The sequence below is a fragment of the Cajanus cajan genome, chromosome 9 (assembly GCF_000230855.2).
Source record: "Cajanus cajan strain Asha chromosome 9, NIPB_CcT2T_4, whole genome shotgun sequence".
NCBI lineage: Eukaryota > Viridiplantae > Streptophyta > Magnoliopsida > Fabales > Fabaceae > Cajanus > Cajanus cajan.
Genome location: NC_138525.1, coordinates 1264204 through 1281432, shown reverse-complemented (window position 1 = coordinate 1281432; position 17229 = coordinate 1264204). Strand labels below are relative to the sequence as shown.

Genomic DNA, 17229 nt, shown 5'->3' with positions numbered 1-17229 from the left:
ATTTTCGGCCACAAAAATAAGACTCCTATTGAGGCAAGTAAAATGTTCCTATGCCATCAATTACTAACATTGTATTATTGATATATATAAAAGTTACTACAATTTAAAATAAATATAAGTACAATATTAATTTAAAAATAAAATATTTATGTCATTCAATCAATAATGCGAGATATTTCTGTTTTTTTTTTTAATCTTAAAAATAGTTTAGTATAATGAAGCTGCTTAATTGTAAAACTCATCTTGATTGTGACACAAGAAAAATCTTTGATAATTGGTGCACTTTTATATAATGAAAAGTTGTCATGGAAAGACATGTTTATTGTAATAGTATCGTTATATCACAACGAGTGATGCTTAACTTTTTGATTAGCCGACCTTTTAACCACATAAAAGTGTAAAGAGACAAGAGCACATCAAAGCATGTAATTGTATGTGTGATGTTAGCATCACCATGTAAGATATGTCCACTCGATAATTTGTTGTACTCGTAGCAGCAAATCTCATGAGAAAAATAAAAAAAAATATTGCAGTGGCTAGATTGATTGCATGGTATTAAATTATGCATCAATAATGGCAATAGTTCCTAACAATTTGGGCACCCACAGCTGACACAGCTTTACGTGTGATTACCAATTTATCATTATCCTGTTGCTATAAATACCCTTCCCTCCCTTCTTCTATTTCACGTCCTCTGGAACAAACAAAACAACAGTAGTGGGGTTGTGGTGTTGTGCTGCAATTTCCTTTGACACTGTTGATTTGAATTGAATCCATTTGAGCAAGAATAAAAAGATGACTGTGGGAGCAGGTATATCTGTTGCAGATGGCAAGTTGATGGTGTTGGGGAAGAAGGTGCTGAGTGAGGTCCATGATAACATTCTTGTAACCCCTGCTTCTGGGGGTGCTTTGCTCAATGGGGCTTTCATTGGAGTTGCGTCCCATCACAAGGGTAGCCGCAAAGTTTTCCCAATTGGCAAACTTGAGTATGTACACTTTAAAAATCCTTTTTTATTCTTAATCTTTTGTTGTTAATGTAATTGTGTAAATTGTGAAGTAGAATAGTTGTAATAGAACATGAGGTCAAAGTGTTCATTTTGTGTTTTTTGGGTGAATGCTGTGTTTTTGGTGTTGCTTGTCAGTTGTCACAATCAGGAAGTGCATGTGCATGGACTTGATTGCTTTTGAGGTTTTTTATGGGTGTTGATGCACAGTAATTAATGTTTAAGTTTAAGGTAACTGTGATTCTGATACAAAGATGATTTTTTTGTTTTTGGTTTCAGGGGGTTGCGGTTTATGTGTGTTTTCCGGTTCAAGATGTGGTGGATGACGCAGAGAATGGGCTCTTGTGGACAAGAAGTCCCCATTGAGACACAGTTCTTGCTTGTTGAATCAAACAGTGGCTCTGATATTGATGGAGGAGAGGATCATGCTACCTATACTGTTTTCTTGCCCCTTCTGGAGGGAGATTTCAGGGCAGTTCTTCAGGGGAATGATCAAAACGAGATTGAGATCTGTGTGGAAAGTGGTATGAAGAATAAAGATTGATTACTGTATTCACATATATGTGGTGACTTTTGCTGTTGTTCAATTGAAGAAATTTGTATCTGATTTGCAGGTTGTCCTGCTGTGGAGGAATTTGATGGGACTCATCTGGTATTTGTTGGGGCTGGATCAGATCCTTATGAAGTCATAACAAATGCTGTCAAGTAAGTTAAAACCTTTCAATAACTTTCACCTGTGTTTTCCCTAATTTTTAGTTTATACCAGTCATCGAACTCTATATGCTTGGGATGATTCCCTTTACTTGGTTATTACAAAAATTGGATTTTAAATTCTATTAATTACTATCAGGATCCAGCTTTAAAGTTTAATCTCCTGAAGTGTAATATACAAGTTATTGATTTTATTTTATTTGTAATTCTGTTCAGGACTGTTGAGAAACATTTACAGACCTTTGCTCACCGCGAGCGAAAGAAGGTACATATTTCTTCTCCCTGCCTAAAATATTTAGGGTCATGTTCATTACCTCTAATTTTTCATTTTTATTTCACCCACTTGTATTCAGATGCCAGATATGTTGAACTGGTTTGGATGGTGTACATGGGATGCTTTCTACACTAATGTGACTTCAGAGAATGTGAAGCAAGGATTACAAAGGTGTTACTTCTTTCTATGGACAACGATCATTGACATGAGATATATGCATCACATAGACATTAATTTGTGTCTGTCACATTTTTTTTTAATCTTTTTGCAGCTTTGAGAAAGGTGGAATTCCTGCTAAGTTTGTAATAATTGATGATGGATGGCAATCTGTTGGCATGGACCCTAATGGTATTGAATGGAAATCTGATACTTCAGCCAAGTGGGTACTTTTCTAAGTTTCATTATCAGATTGTAGTTCCATCCATTTTACAATGTTGAATAAGCAAGTCACTTTCTTGCTTTAACAGCTTTGCAAATCGCTTAACAAACATCAAAGAGAATCACAAGTTCCAGAAAGATGGCAAGGAAGGTCAGCGGGTAGAGGACCCAGCTCTGGGAATAAGGCATATTACTAATGAAATCAAACTAGAGCATGATATAAAGTATGCCATTTTCATATATTATTTCTTTTGTTTCTTCATAGGGTTTTCTCTTTTCAAGTACTCATGGTCTTTGAAAAATTTACCCCTTGAGTTTACAGGTACGTATATGTGTGGCATGCAATAACAGGATATTGGGGTGGTGTTAAACCCGGGGTTTCAGGTATGGAGCACTATGAGTCAAAGATGGCCTTCCCTGTCTCATCTCCTGGAGTTGACTCGAATCAACCAGATGAAGCTTTGACAACCATTGCCATGAATGGACTTGGCCTAGTGAATCCTGAGAAAGTTTTTCACTTTTATGATGAACTCCATTCATATTTGGCATCCGCTGGTATTGATGGTGTCAAAGTTGATGTTCAGAATATCCTTGAAACTCTTGGAGCAGGACATGGTGGGAGGGTGAAACTTGCAAGGAAATACCACCAGGCATTAGAGGCATCAATCTCTAGAAACTTCCCTGATAATGGAATCATTTGTTGCATGAGTCACAACACAGATGGATTGTACAGGTGTGAATTGCATACAATTTACACAACTTATGTGAATTCTTCTATTATATTACTCTAGATTTATTTATTCATGCTAATGATTTTCTTTATGAATTTACTTGTTTAGTGCAAAGCGTTCTGCTGTTATTAGGGCATCAGATGATTTCTGGCCAAGAGACCCTGCATCTCACACGATTCACATTGCATCAGTGGCTTATAATACTATTTTCCTTGGTGAATTTATGCAGCCAGATTGGGATATGTTTCATGTAAGTTGTGAAATACGGGATCATTCCTTTTTCTCCTAGAAAACAGAAATGTACTTACCACTTCAGGAGCTAATTAACTTCAATTTTATGCAATGTGTAGAGCCTACATCCAATGGCTGAATATCATGGTGCAGCACGAGCAGTTGGGGGATGTCCTATTTATGTTAGGTGAGGAGACGATTTATGACTCTTTTTTTTTTTTAAATACATTTTGAATTAGATAAATGATATTTTACCTTAGGATGTTATTGTATTGTGCAGTGACAAGCCTGGACATCATGACTTTAATCTTTTGAAGAAGCTTGCACTACCTGATGGTTCTATATTAAGGGCTAAACTTCCAGGAAGACCAACAAAGGATTGCTTATTTACTGATCCTGCTAGAGATGGAAAGAGGTAAAGAATCCAAAATAGTTTGGCTACTTTTATACATATATATACACTTGACCAATTTATGTAGTATCTTATTCTTTACTTTATGCTATTGAACAGAGTATTCTTGCTTCTTTTTCTCTTTATTTTTCTTAACTCATTGGATGCTACTTTTGCAGTCTGCTGAAGATTTGGAACATCAATGATTTTTCTGGAGTTGTTGCTGTATTCAACTGCCAAGGAGCTGGATGGTGCAAAGTTGGCAAGAAGAATCTTATCCATGATGAGAATCCAGGCATTGTTACTGGTGTCATTAGAGCTAAAGATGTTGATTATTTGTCCAGGGTAGCAGATGATAAATGGACAGGAGATGCCATTATATTTTCCCATGTTGGTGGTAAGTTTTTGTGCTTGACATGGTACTTGTGATGATTATAAAAGTTAACCCAAATTTTCTTGTGTAATGGTCCTTTTATGATGTTAATTTGCAGGTGAAGTGGTGTACCTTCCAAAGGATGCATCCATCCCAATTACCTTGAAATCTCGAGAATATGAAGTTTTCACAATAGTTCCCGTGAAGGAATTGAACAATGGTGTCAAATTTGCTCCTATTGGTTTGATAAAGATGTTCAATTCAGGAGGGGCTGTGAAAGAGATCAGTTGGGGGTCTAATGGAAGCACACATGTGGCCATGAAAGTGCGCGGCTGTGGCAAATTTGGTGCTTATTCATCAGCTCGGCCTAAGTTGATAACAGTTGCTTCAGAAGAGGTGGAATTCATGTACGAGGAAGAATCTGGATTGGTGACTATTGATTTGAGAGTGCCTGAGGTAGAGTTATATCAATGGAGCATTTCTTTTGATTTTTGAATCAGAGACTTTGTCTCTAGATGAGGGGGTTAATTATACTTGTAGTGTATCCGTAGTTCGTGACAATTTGATGCGTGTATGAGACAAATAGCAGGAAAAGATTGTAGTTCCTTGTAAGGAATAATAACCAGAAGCAATAAATATATGACCAAGTTCTCTACCATTTTTTTTGTGATATACTTTGTCAGAATGTAAAAGCAGTCTTTGCATCATTCCTCATACACTATGAATTGGTTGCCCTTAGTTCATTATGCCTCATTTCTACTTTAGTTTATGAATAGATGAATATTTGACCACACACATATACACGCTGACCTTGCATTTCCTTTCGATAAGTAATTACTAATTTACAATTTTTCTAGTAAAGCCAAATAAGATTTAATCATTAAGTTATGAAAATACTGATTGCCATTTGAAAGACCATGAAAGATAAATATCAGAGCAGAGAAACACGAGATCCTCATTTTGTGTTAAATCATAAAAATACAAGCTAACATGAAGCTACAAATACGTAATATTTTTCCAGTTTCACGAAAAAAGACAATTCTATCTAATAGTTTAAGACTTTATTGATAATGCAACAAATAGAGGGTTGAGTTGGAATATTAGTATAGGTTGTGAAACAGCAACAAATTGTAATATAACAATGCTAATATTTTCGACCTAATTTCTGGTATCAATGATTTGATTTCATACAGAATCCTGGGCCTTCTAAAAGTAAAACAAAGGGTACATCATGTGAAATCCATAAATTGAAATCGGTACTACTATTATAATAATAATAATTAATGAAATCAATAGTATATCTTAGAAACCTGAAAAGCTAACAACGATCAAGTGCTTATTAACTATAGTTATAAAACCAAGAGTTCTATAGTTTTTTATTTTAAAAAAAATGAAAATAAGGCAAATAAATTATTTTCAAAAGCAAATATTTTATTTATATGGTTAAAAGTATAATTAAATTATTAAAAAATTATAACTACTTTTAGGGGGGTGTATTGGATTAGGATTTTAAAGGACTTTTTTAGTGAAAAAAAATCCTGCGAATTTTAAAAGACTTTGCAGGATTTTCATGACTTTTAAGATTTTGCAGGATTCTACAAGATTTAAAATCAGGATTTTAATGGATTCTACAAGACTTTTAAATCAGGATTTTAATGGATTCTGTGGGATTTTGTGGAGTTTTGACATTTGATAAGATTTAAAAAAAAATTCATACATTCAAATTTAAAAAGAGTCAAAGATAAAATAATTAAAAAAAACAATAATGTCTAGATAAATAATAATAATAATTCTCCATAATATTCTATAATCTTTTTATAGCATCCACTATCAATTGTAACAATTTATCGGAATCCTCATTGGTCCAAGCTTCATAGTTTTCTTTTTCTTTTTCTTTTTCTTTATTATTTCCATGTGAATCTCCCATTTGAATTACTAAAATAATATATGTTGAAAACCAGTTATATAAATAATTATGGATAAGAGACAAAATCAATAAAATTATATTATTATTTTTAGAAGCACACCAATTATACAAGATCGAATATATTTTGGCTATCCAAATAGATCAAATATCTCAATCATTATAAAAAAAATGTAAAAACGAAAATATAGAAACAAAAGATAATTTTTTATATAAAAAAATTTAATATATTCGATACTGAGAAAATATTTAGATATATAATCTTTTTATATAAATGAGAGTATTTAGATATAGAGAATATATATATATATATATATATATTTATTTATTTATTTATTTATTTTAGTTATATATTATATGATAATTTTTAACGATATTTATAAATGTAAATTATTCTAACAAATATTTTAACAATATTTTATTTTAAAAAAAATAAGCTAATGAAGGCATAAATCCTAAACCCTAAAAAATTAGATACTGCAATGTCTTATGTTAATTTTCTTTTTTAAAAATATAAAAAAAATCTTAAATTCACAATATAAAAATAAAAAGAAAAATTCATAGTAAAAAAAATAAAATAATTGTTGAGTCATAAAAGGAGGGATAAGAGTAACAAATTCAAGGGAATGAGAGAGTTCGCAGTTTTTATGCTGAGAGGGTTCTTCCCCCAACTAAGATCCATTTTCATCTCATTCTACTCACAGAAACCCTAACAAATTCATCTTATATATATATATATATATTTAGAGATTATGATATCAATTTCATCTTTCACCTTTTTTTTCTTCTTGACGTATGTTATAAAAAAAATTACCACTTAAAAGTTAAAATTTCAAGCATTTTTTTTGTTATATAAAGGAACAAATTCAACTACATAGAATAAAATAAAGCAAGTCAATTAAAGAGAACGAACAGAAAAATAGAGTAAGTCAATGACACTATCATTTACATATCAGAGTTTCACAAAATAGGAGAATGGGATGAGAACAGTACTACAATATTATATATGAGCAATGAATAATAGTATAGTATTATTAGTAGAGAAAAAATGGAGAAGACAGGAGCATAGAAAAAAAAAGATAAAAAACTCACTTGAAAATTATTGTAACACTTGAAAAATCACTTCAAACAATCCTTCAAAATCCGTTGGGTTTGGATGGGATTGTTTTATGAATCTGGTATTTATAGATAACACTAGAAAGTCTTTCAAAATCCCTCTCACACAACAATCCTTTAAAATCCTTATATTTTTGAATACCAATGGATTGTTTTTAAGTTGTAAAAAATCTCAAATGAATAACAGTGGATTTTAATGGGCTCTTTAAAAAATCTTGAAAATCCAGATTGAATACCACTGGATTGTTTTTAAGTGACATAAAATCCTGATTGAATACCAATGGACTTTTTTACTCAAAAAAAGTCTTTTAAAATCCTACGAAATCCTAAACCAATACACCCCCCTTAGTTTCTAATTTTATATATACTATTTTCTCCCTTATTTTTTTTACAACTTTTTAAAACTACATTTTTCTGCAAATAATTTTTCATTTATTTCATTTTGAAATTTCAATAGTTTTTCATAAAAATATTTTTTAATACAGTGTAGGCATGTGTCTTAAAAAAATACAATTGCAGGTAAATGGTGCCTTTTTCCTTTATTGGTTTATATAATTTTGTTATAGAAAAATTGTACCACAATAAAGGAAATTAAATTAGAAAAGTAAAGAGTAGTTTATAAAATTATGAGAATATAATTCATATTATTTTGGGGGGTTTGAGATGCTTTGAACTTAGGATTTCACAAAACCTTGTTTAAACCCAGAAAGTTGCAGGAGATAGAGAGAGATGTTTGGTAGGGGAACAATGTGGTCGGTTCTGAGACGCAGCAAAGAAGCATGCGGAATTCACAAGCTAAGAGGAAGAACACCCTTCTCTCCTTCCACCCAAAGATCTTTTACTTTTCCCACCCCTCCCGTCGCCACCCATTACTTTCATGCTTTCCGATCCCATCTTCTTCCCAAGGTTACCTCGCTTTCTCCTTCATTTCTCATCTGGGTTTTCTTCAAATTTCAATTTTTCTCTATGGGGTCATCTGTGTTGTGATGATGCTTTTAGGGTGAGCATGTGCCACACATGAGGAACTTTTCTAAGATGGTGTCTGTTGGGGCTCAACACAAGGAGGAGTTGAAGTTGCTTGTGAGTGGGGGTTCTCGAGCCCAGAAAGTGGTTGGTATATGGCTCTTTGGCTCTGCCGCATGGGTGTTCAGCATGGTGGTGCTTGGGGGTTTGACTAGACTCACCCGATCTGGTCTTTCAATGACTGATTGGAAATTCACTGGTACTCTTCCTCCTTTCTCAGACGAGGAATGGTTGCAAGAGTTTGACAAATATAAGCAATCACCTGAATACAAGCGGTAAACTGCAAATACCTCATTGAGCATATGCTGTTTTACATTTTTTCTTTTCCATTAACTTATGAAATGCTTCAAGGGGTTTATATTCTGGTAAAATAGAAATTAACACATGTAAATAAGCCTCTTGAAGTTGGCTGACTAATTGTTGAGGGTTAAAATCGAATCATAAAAATTAGATGATTGAATATTGAGGAATAATGACTCAAATAACTTGCTCAATAATAATAGACTGGATCGATTAATTTTTTAAATTATTCTCTGGAAATTTGCCTATGGACAAACTTGTTTACCTTTCGGGTTCTAATTACAATATGCAATTTTTAGTATTGATCGTGTATTTATTACAATAATAAACAAGGGAAGGGCTTAATTAACTGGAAGTGGGTTGTCACCGGTCTGAAAGAGCTTAGTTGTTGTTATGAATGTTATGATGATAGTTCGTTTCACCTTTGTTGCAGTGTTAATAGAGGCATGAAGATTGAAGAATTCAAATTCATATATTGGATGGAATATGCACATCGTATGTGGGGAAGGGCACTAGGAGTTATGTTTGCTTTGCCCTATTCATATTTTCTTCATAAGGGGTATATTACCTTGAGATTGGGATTGAGACTCTCTGCTCTCTTTGCCCTAGGTGCTGGGCAGGGTCTCATTGGTTGGTGGATGGTCAAAAGTGGTTTAGAGGTTGGAACATAAATAATATAAATTCCTCTGTTTATTTGAAGTTAAATTGACCTGCACTGTTAGATTCTAATAAGATTTTTCTTCTTTAGGAACCACCATCCGAATATTCCCAGCCAAGGGTAAGCCCTTATCGTCTTGCAGCTCATCTCACATCAGCGTTTGCTATTTACTGTGGCCTCTTTTGGACTGCACTTTCCGTTGTTATGCCTGAACCGCCAGCTGAATCGCTAACATGGGTTCGTGGGGCAGCTAAAGTGAGGAGACTTGCATTACCTATTAGCGTACTTGTTGGTCTTACTGCTGTCTCTGGTGCATTTGTAGCTGGAAATGATGCTGTATGTTCTCTTATTCAGTAGTTTCTTTTCTTTCATTTTTACTTGGAAAACATGATTGAGCCTTTGGTGAGGATAAAACATAATCACTCTTCATGCATGTCAATTGCCAGGGGCATGCATTTAATACTTTCCCAAAGATGGGTGATACATGGATACCACAAGACATTTTTGAAATGAAGCCTCTGATTCGTAATTTCTTCGAGAACACATCAACTGTGCAGGTAATTAGTCCATGCTGATATCTCTAAAATGTTAAAATAGTAATTAATACCTTTGTTTTTGTGATTTTTTTTTTGTTGGATTTTTATTCCCTTCTCAAGAGATGAGAAATTTGAAATGAATTGTTTGGAAATACTTTGTGAGGCATCTATATCTGGAGTGGTAGCAGTAATTAGTAAATTTATCTTCATACTTGTGGTTTGGTGACTAATGTTATATAACAAGTTGAAGTTCTAATTGGTGTTTTGCTCTTAACAGCTTGATCACCGTGTACTTGCAACTGCAACTCTGATTTCAGTGGGCATTTTATGGTTGTCAACAAGAAAGCTGGACTTACACCCTGCAGTACGATCTGTGATTGGAGGTGCTCTTGGCATGGCAGCTCTTCAGGTCATAATTTCAATTTCCAGTGGCATATAGTGTAAAATGTTTATCATTTTGCATTGTTGGGGTCCTGCTTTGCTGTTGTTGCTAGCTAGCTATTTGCCTGCTGATATACCGCGTCCTTTATCTGCGCTAAATGCTCAAACCTGTTGCTTCCCCTGCTTTTTCTGATTCTTTTTCTAATTGAAGATGACAATGATGATGATAAATAGATGTGTAAGCCACTAATTTAGTCCCTGAAACAGTAAGGTGTTGTCACTTTGGTCTCTAAATCAAGGAAAATAGCAAAAAGGTCTTGAAACTGCATTTAGAGGGTCACGTTAGGCAAAAAATGAATTTCCGTTTAGTAACACTGTTAACAGCACTAATATACTGGCCTATCACATGAGGTCTACATCAAAGGGGACCAAAATAAAGAATTAAAATAAAAAAAAACTTAGTCCCCAAGACCCTACTCCATCTTTCTCTTCTTGACACTGTGCAGCTACTCACAACAAGCCGGAGCTCTGCCTCACCAAACTCCTCAATGAATTCTCCATTGTTGCCTACTCCTTCCTTGCCAACAACACTTCCAACCCCAAACACTTTCTGAAACATCGAGTTCAAGGAGATGTAAAGAGTAGTAGAGCCAATGGAGATTGGTAAAAAGGCTCTCGGTCTAATTGCTTGTATGCATCATTCTGCTACACATTTTAATTCCTATAACTTTAGATTAATGTGATTTCATTGAAGGCTTGTTTGTTGAGCACAAGAGAAAGAGAAGAGATAATATGCATTGAAGAGAAGAAGCAGAAGATGGAGGTTGAAGGAAGAGAATTTTTTTTGAAGTTTTTATTTTTGTCTCAGCTGAGATGGACACCAGGTGGTGGGCCAGCAGGGACACTACATGATACTTTACATGCCACTTCAACGTTGTTAACAGCATCACTAAACAGACATTCATTTCAAAGACTTTTTTGCTACTTTTCTTGATTCAGGGACTACTATGGCAGTGTTTTCCGGTTTCAGGAACTTAATTGGTGGATTACTCTAAATAAATAAAAGAAATAAGAAGAAAGACTTCAGGGTGTTTGTTATTAGTAGCAAGCAGTCTAGTATAGTGTAGATTGGTAATCTGGATATTTTGCACACACCTCTAATTACGATTTCTTCGTGGCTGTTGTCATTAGGTATATTGTGTAATTAATTTTGCATGGTTACAGGTTACCTTAGGAATTTCAACGCTTCTTTCATATGTACCTGTTTCACTGGGCACTGCACATCAGGCTGGAGCCTTAACACTTCTGACGTTCATGTTACTGCTTAACCACACGGTTCGAAGACCGTCTTTGTCCCTTCTCAAATCTCTGCCTCAAGTTGTCAAAGCACACTAATCGTTTCCCGGTTTTATATTGCAACAAGAATTAGGCTTATTTGAGTTAATAAAATTCGTGACTTTCAATTTTTCCATGCTTAAGTTTGGCATTGAGTTCCTTATCCAATTTTTACTGTTGGAATCTTCTGTATTTGGTTTCTACATTTGAAGTCACAAAATTCATCATAATTTATGTCATCTATTATTTTTGTTACGTATGCTAAAAATTATTAGAGAATCATCATGTAAACTTTACACCTTAAATGCAGCAGAAACTAGAGCTAAGTTTGATGGTTTCAGCAGGTCAGGAGAGACAGGCTATAATATAAATGTATCATTGATATTGGGCTGGTTTGTTTAAAATTAAATAAAGTATTTTACCATCCACTTATTTGCTCACATCACAATCTGGAGACTAGTCAGGAGATGATTTATTTATAAACTATACCGGAAAAAAAAACAATTTATTTTTGTTTCGAAATATTAATCTCGTATGCAAAACTATTAAATAATGATAGTGAATATAACATAGGCTTATCGATCGAAGAAAATTATAATATAAATTATGACTAATAATACTCCCTCACTACATTAATATCGCAGAATTCGTATTTCATTAGCATGTCACATTTAAGTGATGTAATTAAAATTTAAGTGAATTAAAATAATTCTCATTTGATAATCATATTATATTAATGTATAATTATGAATTGATATTTGTATCTATTGATAATTAATCGTCATTTGACTAGTTTGATAATTTTTTTCTTAAGAGGCGTTATTTTGCATTCATGGATTATTTGTGGAATAAAAGGCAAAATATTATCTTTTGACGGCGTAGGGTATAAAATATAAATTAAGATAATTATTGAGTATTTGTTGAAAGAGTTAATACATAGTGACGAATGCAAATAATTTTTTTTCCTAAAACATTTAGGAGTAGGAGAAAGCATGGTCCCACTATGCCCCAACAATGTTTCTTCTCCTCTAAGCCTATGTGGTTATAAATATGTTATGCTTTTGAAATGCTCAACCGCTTATTATACATCACGAATTGAAGTTGTGTTCTTTCACATTTTATTATTATTATTATTATTATTATTATTATTATTATTATTATTATTATTATTATTATTATTATTATTATTATTATTATTATTGATTGTTGAGAAGCAAAACCCTTAATTTAACTCTTTTCTTTCAGTAACCTGTTACGACAAAATTCTTTTTAAGAGAACTGGTAAGCTATATTAATATTATGCCTTTTTTTTTCCATAAACCTTCATAAGAAAAGTCAGTCTTATGAGACTTTTCATCTTTTTCTTTTATAAGTACTCACAGAAGACTTTTTTAACAAGGTTCACAGTGTGTTTGAATATCTTGTAGAATCAATTCTAACTTCTAAAATCACGGTGAAAATTGAACAAAGTTGAAGCAACTATTTGTTACTCTGGCCTTCACTCTAGTTTTGTAATTAATTATGGTAGAATTGAAAACTAATCCCAACACACACTTACCACTTTTATTCTTCCTCCTTAGAATTATGCCTTTAGTCTTCCTTAACTTTCATGCACAAACTTTGCAACCAGATAGTAATGAATTTAAATATCAGTCTGTGTTGTGTAGGAATGACAAAATATACCCGTATCCGCGGGTAATACCTAAACCCATCCAAACTTTAACAAGGAATACCCGGTTTGACCGGGTATGGGTACGGGTAAAACCGATATATTAAATCGGGTACGGGTACGGGTACAGGTATGTACTTTCCCGGCCCGTACCCGTATCTGTCCCCGTTTTTATTTTTAATTTAATACCCACTTTTAATTTAATTATATTAAAGAATTTTAATATTTTTTTATGTGTGATTATTTATTATAATATGAGATAGAGAAATAACCTAATTATAGTTATAATATAAAAAATAATTTTAAAATATCATATTTTTTTTTATAAAAAATAAAAAATAAAAAATTTGACGGGTACGGGTATACTCGATACCCGACGGGGACGGGGATGGGAATGAAATTTACATACCCGACAGATACGGGGACGATGATGAGTTTGACTCGCGGAGACGGGGACAGGTATCATGAAACCCGTACCCGACCCATCCTGTTGCCATTCCTAGTATTATGAGATATTTGAGAGATTTATTTTTGTGTGAATGACAGTTGCATTGATTTTTCTTGTTTTTTTTTTTTTCAGTTTAAAATCCTCCTATTTTTTAAATTAAAAGAAGGATCTTTTAATGAATGTGGTGTTATTTGCATAATAAGTATTAAATATAGGGTTTAATGATAAGTTTTATATTATGAGACTATCGATTAATAAAAAATTACTATAACTATGACTTTTAAGATTGTTGTGATTAGATGCCAACATAAAATTAGGACATAATCTATTTTTTTTCCTGTTAAAAAGTGTACAGTTTAATTGTCTTGCAAACTAAAAAACATACAACTAATTAAAATAATTTTGTAATAATATTAAATGCTCTTCAATAGATATTCTATGATAACTTCTTCTTTTTGAGAGTATTCTATCAAGCTTTCCATTCAATACTATTGTCTATTCAAATGAAAATCAAAATTCTAATTATTGTTATTATAAAAATGTGACGTGAAGGTAATCTGCAGAGGGTAGTGGCACATATAATAACAGGTGTGATAGGAGCAGGGTTGTTGTCTCTAGCATGATCTGTGGCACAACTAGCTAGGGTGGATTTTTGGTCTTTTCATGATTATATATCCTCTTTATAGGGATTACTTTTGTTTCAGCAAACCTTCTTAGTGACTGCTACAGATTCTCTCACCCTCAATATGGGAACATTAGGTGCCCTTCCTACACAGATGCAGTCAAAAACTATGCCACTGCTTGGTTTGCTTTTCTATATATTTTCACTTTTAGTTAACATTAATTAAGTAATATAATTAGGAAATATTATGATAAATTAGGAGAGACGTACGAGGCAAAAGGTGTGTGGAGTGCTGGTGCATGTGAGCTCATATGGTACCACCACGACCTTTGTCATTACATCTGCTACAAGCATCAGGTAATCTCATTATAAGATTAATTAAGAAGACCACGCAATTACGATAAGGATGACATAATTAAATCATATTAATTCCTATCAATATTATTACTAGTGCGTCTTATTAGCCCTCAAGTTGAAATCCAAACTAGCCCTCAAGTCGAACAATATATATTTCCATTAATATTACCTCCATTTTACGTCACCGATTTTACTTTCTATTTCAATGAAATACTATATTTTCTATACGTTCCTTGATGTGAAAGAAAGCCTCTAGTTATTATGATAATAATAAGTGTTGAAAATAGATGCATAGTGCTTTCAATTTCATTTTACTTAATTTTGAGTACTTGATCACTTGCTTTGTTAAAAACTATTTAAAAATAATTCTATATTGATGCATAAACAATGGAGTTCTTTTTTTGAGGGAGAGACATACTGAAAAAGTCATAAATTGTAACCTCTCTCTTTTAGGATGGTAGCGTCTGAAATATTGTCATGTATGAGAATAATGATACAATGTTAGAGTATGAAGTGTTCACCGTGAAGAGCATTACTCTCCACTTGATGTTAACAGATTAATCAAATGCTAATGATACGTATTTGATAATTGTATCAATTATCGTTGGGAATATATTCAACAAAAATTTAAGTTATCAAAAAATTAAGTTATAATTGTTTAATGTAATTTTGATATTAAAGGGATGATTAAAATTTTTTAAAATTATTAAACATAAAATGCAAAAAACTTATAAAATTATAAAATCACAAAGTTTGTAATAGAGTAATGAAGAATTTGGATTTATAAAATAATAAGAACAATTAAGGTGTGTTTGGTTTCAGAAAACATTTTTTTTATTTTTATTCTTAAAAAATAATTTTATTTTTCAATTTTAAAATTTAGAAAACATGTTTAGTTTGACTATTTTTAATAAAATTTCTTGAAACGTTTTATTTTATAGAATTTACTACTAAAGTTAGTTTGTATATATGAATAAGAATAAGATTTTATTTTGTAAATATTTCACTTTTTTTTATTATCTTATATTTATTTTCAATTGAATACTTTCCTCACATGATAGTTGGATTTCACTTTAAAAATGTGCAAATATCGCTTATATTTTTTTTTTATCAAATAAAAAATTTATTATCTAACAAGTAGTATTTATATATCAAAAAATAATATATATATATATATATATATATATATATTTTATATTTATAAACAAATATATATAGTTAATTAATTAATTAATTAATTAATACTACTTATCTTAAAATATATCAATCACAACTTAATCACACTAAATACTATTCATATTTAATAAATAATATTTAATTAAAATTATTAAACAATATAAACAACATATGTAATTAAAATTTTATAAAATAATTATATTTAATAAATCTTATAATATTAATATCTAATACATATGCAAGCACTAAATAAAACTTTCCTATATACAAAAAAAAATATAAGATAGATTGATTGAATTACGTGTATAAAAGAAATTAAGTCTATTGAATTATGTGCGTGGCTGCAAGCTTAGAAGCAGTTCTAAATGGGTTTCTTAACTTCAATTAAAATTATAAAATCATGCATTGGTCAAAACAAGCATTAAGAATAAAGTAAAAATAATTAACAAATAAAAATAATGTGTTGAATGAAAACAAAGAAGATTACCCGAGTACAACAATTATATCACTCTTTAATAACAGAGAACTAATTAGTCGCTCATAGGTAAATAATTCGCTCACAAATATAAATGGAGATCGTTGAGGAATTCGTTATACAAGGTTATCACTCCCACTCTCTCTAATCATTATAAATAATACTGGAAAACAAAGTGAGTCGCTACATCTCTCAAGCTCTAATTTTATTATATCTTAAGTGAGTTTTTTCTATGTAGGCTTGCTTAAGCAACATGTTGACTCTCTTAAGTTAGCTTGATGACATATCCTTGCATTACTATACCAGCTCGCGTATAGTGCTCAATTGCTTTTCATGGTGCTTTAAGGGTGTCTTGAGTTGACTCGCTTAGAGAACTTGATGGCTCACTTTGAATGAGGGTGAAGTCGCTCAGAATGCATTTTACATAGATCGTAATTCTAAAATGATTTTCCAACCTCAATTAAAATTATAAAATCATGCATTGGCCAAAGGAAACATTAAGAATAAGGTAAAAATAATTAATAAATAAAAATAATGTATTGAATGAGAACAAGGAAAATTACATGAGTACAATAGCTACATCAGTCTCCAATAATAGAGAACTTAGTTGTTCATGAGTAAGGAATTCACTCACAAATACAAACAAAAATTGTTGAGAGATTCATGATTATAAGACTATGACTCGCTTGAAGTTTTTGATGGTTCGCTTTGAGAGAGGATGGAGTTTCAGAGTGCACTTCCCTCTCCTTTTGAGCAAATTTCAATGTTAATTCTTTAATTTGTGATTAATTGTTCTCCTATATCTCAAATTAAATAAAAAAATATCGAAATTATCTAAAACTAGAAAAATTCTACTAATTAATCATATAATATTATAATACTAATTTTTAATATATAAAAACATGACTTTAAAATATAAAATATTCAAAATAATGGCCTAAAATAGATTAAATTTTTTTTTATTGAGAAATATTATAGTTATAAAAAAGTTTTCTAAATCGTCTACTTTGGACATTTCCAAATATTCCAATTTAATGAATATTTTCAAAGTTCTAATGTGGACTGCATATAGCCTTTTATTAAATGGACCCGTGTGTAATTATGAGATGACCATTA

General features: G+C 31.7%; 2 protein-coding genes across 4 annotated transcripts; both read left to right on the top strand.

Moving 5' to 3' along the window:
* The first annotated feature begins 480 nt into the window (after positions 1-480).
* Positions 481-4763, top strand: SIP1 (seed imbibition 1). The gene is made up of 13 exons (XM_020372081.3): positions 481-986; positions 1284-1528; positions 1619-1709; positions 1932-1980; positions 2069-2160; positions 2261-2368; positions 2457-2591; positions 2690-3100; positions 3207-3348; positions 3449-3516; positions 3610-3744; positions 3900-4117; positions 4212-4763. Exons 1-13 carry the CDS (start codon positions 796-798, stop codon positions 4586-4588), a joined length of 2262 nt encoding a protein of 753 aa, XP_020227670.1. The 5' UTR covers positions 481-795; the 3' UTR covers positions 4589-4763.
* Positions 4764-7770: 3007 nt separating this feature from the next.
* On the top strand, positions 7771-11621 carry LOC109808943 (heme A synthase COX15). Of its 3 annotated transcripts, XR_014429638.1 has the most exons (9): positions 7771-8039; positions 8133-8431; positions 8890-9115; positions 9205-9450; positions 9561-9671; positions 9928-10059; positions 10538-10694; positions 10786-11162; positions 11256-11428. XR_014429638.1 is itself a non-coding variant. In XM_020372146.3 (7 exons), exons 1-7 carry the CDS (start codon positions 7863-7865, stop codon positions 11424-11426), a joined length of 1362 nt encoding a protein of 453 aa, XP_020227735.1. In that variant the 5' UTR covers positions 7774-7862; the 3' UTR covers positions 11427-11621. The 3 variants fall into 3 exon arrangements, 1 of the variants encoding a protein (XP_020227735.1); XR_014429637.1 differs by having other exon boundaries at positions 10538-11162; XM_020372146.3 differs by lacking the exons at positions 10538-10694; positions 10786-11162 and having other exon boundaries at positions 7774-8039; positions 11256-11621.
* The last annotated feature ends 5608 nt before the right edge of the window (positions 11622-17229 follow it).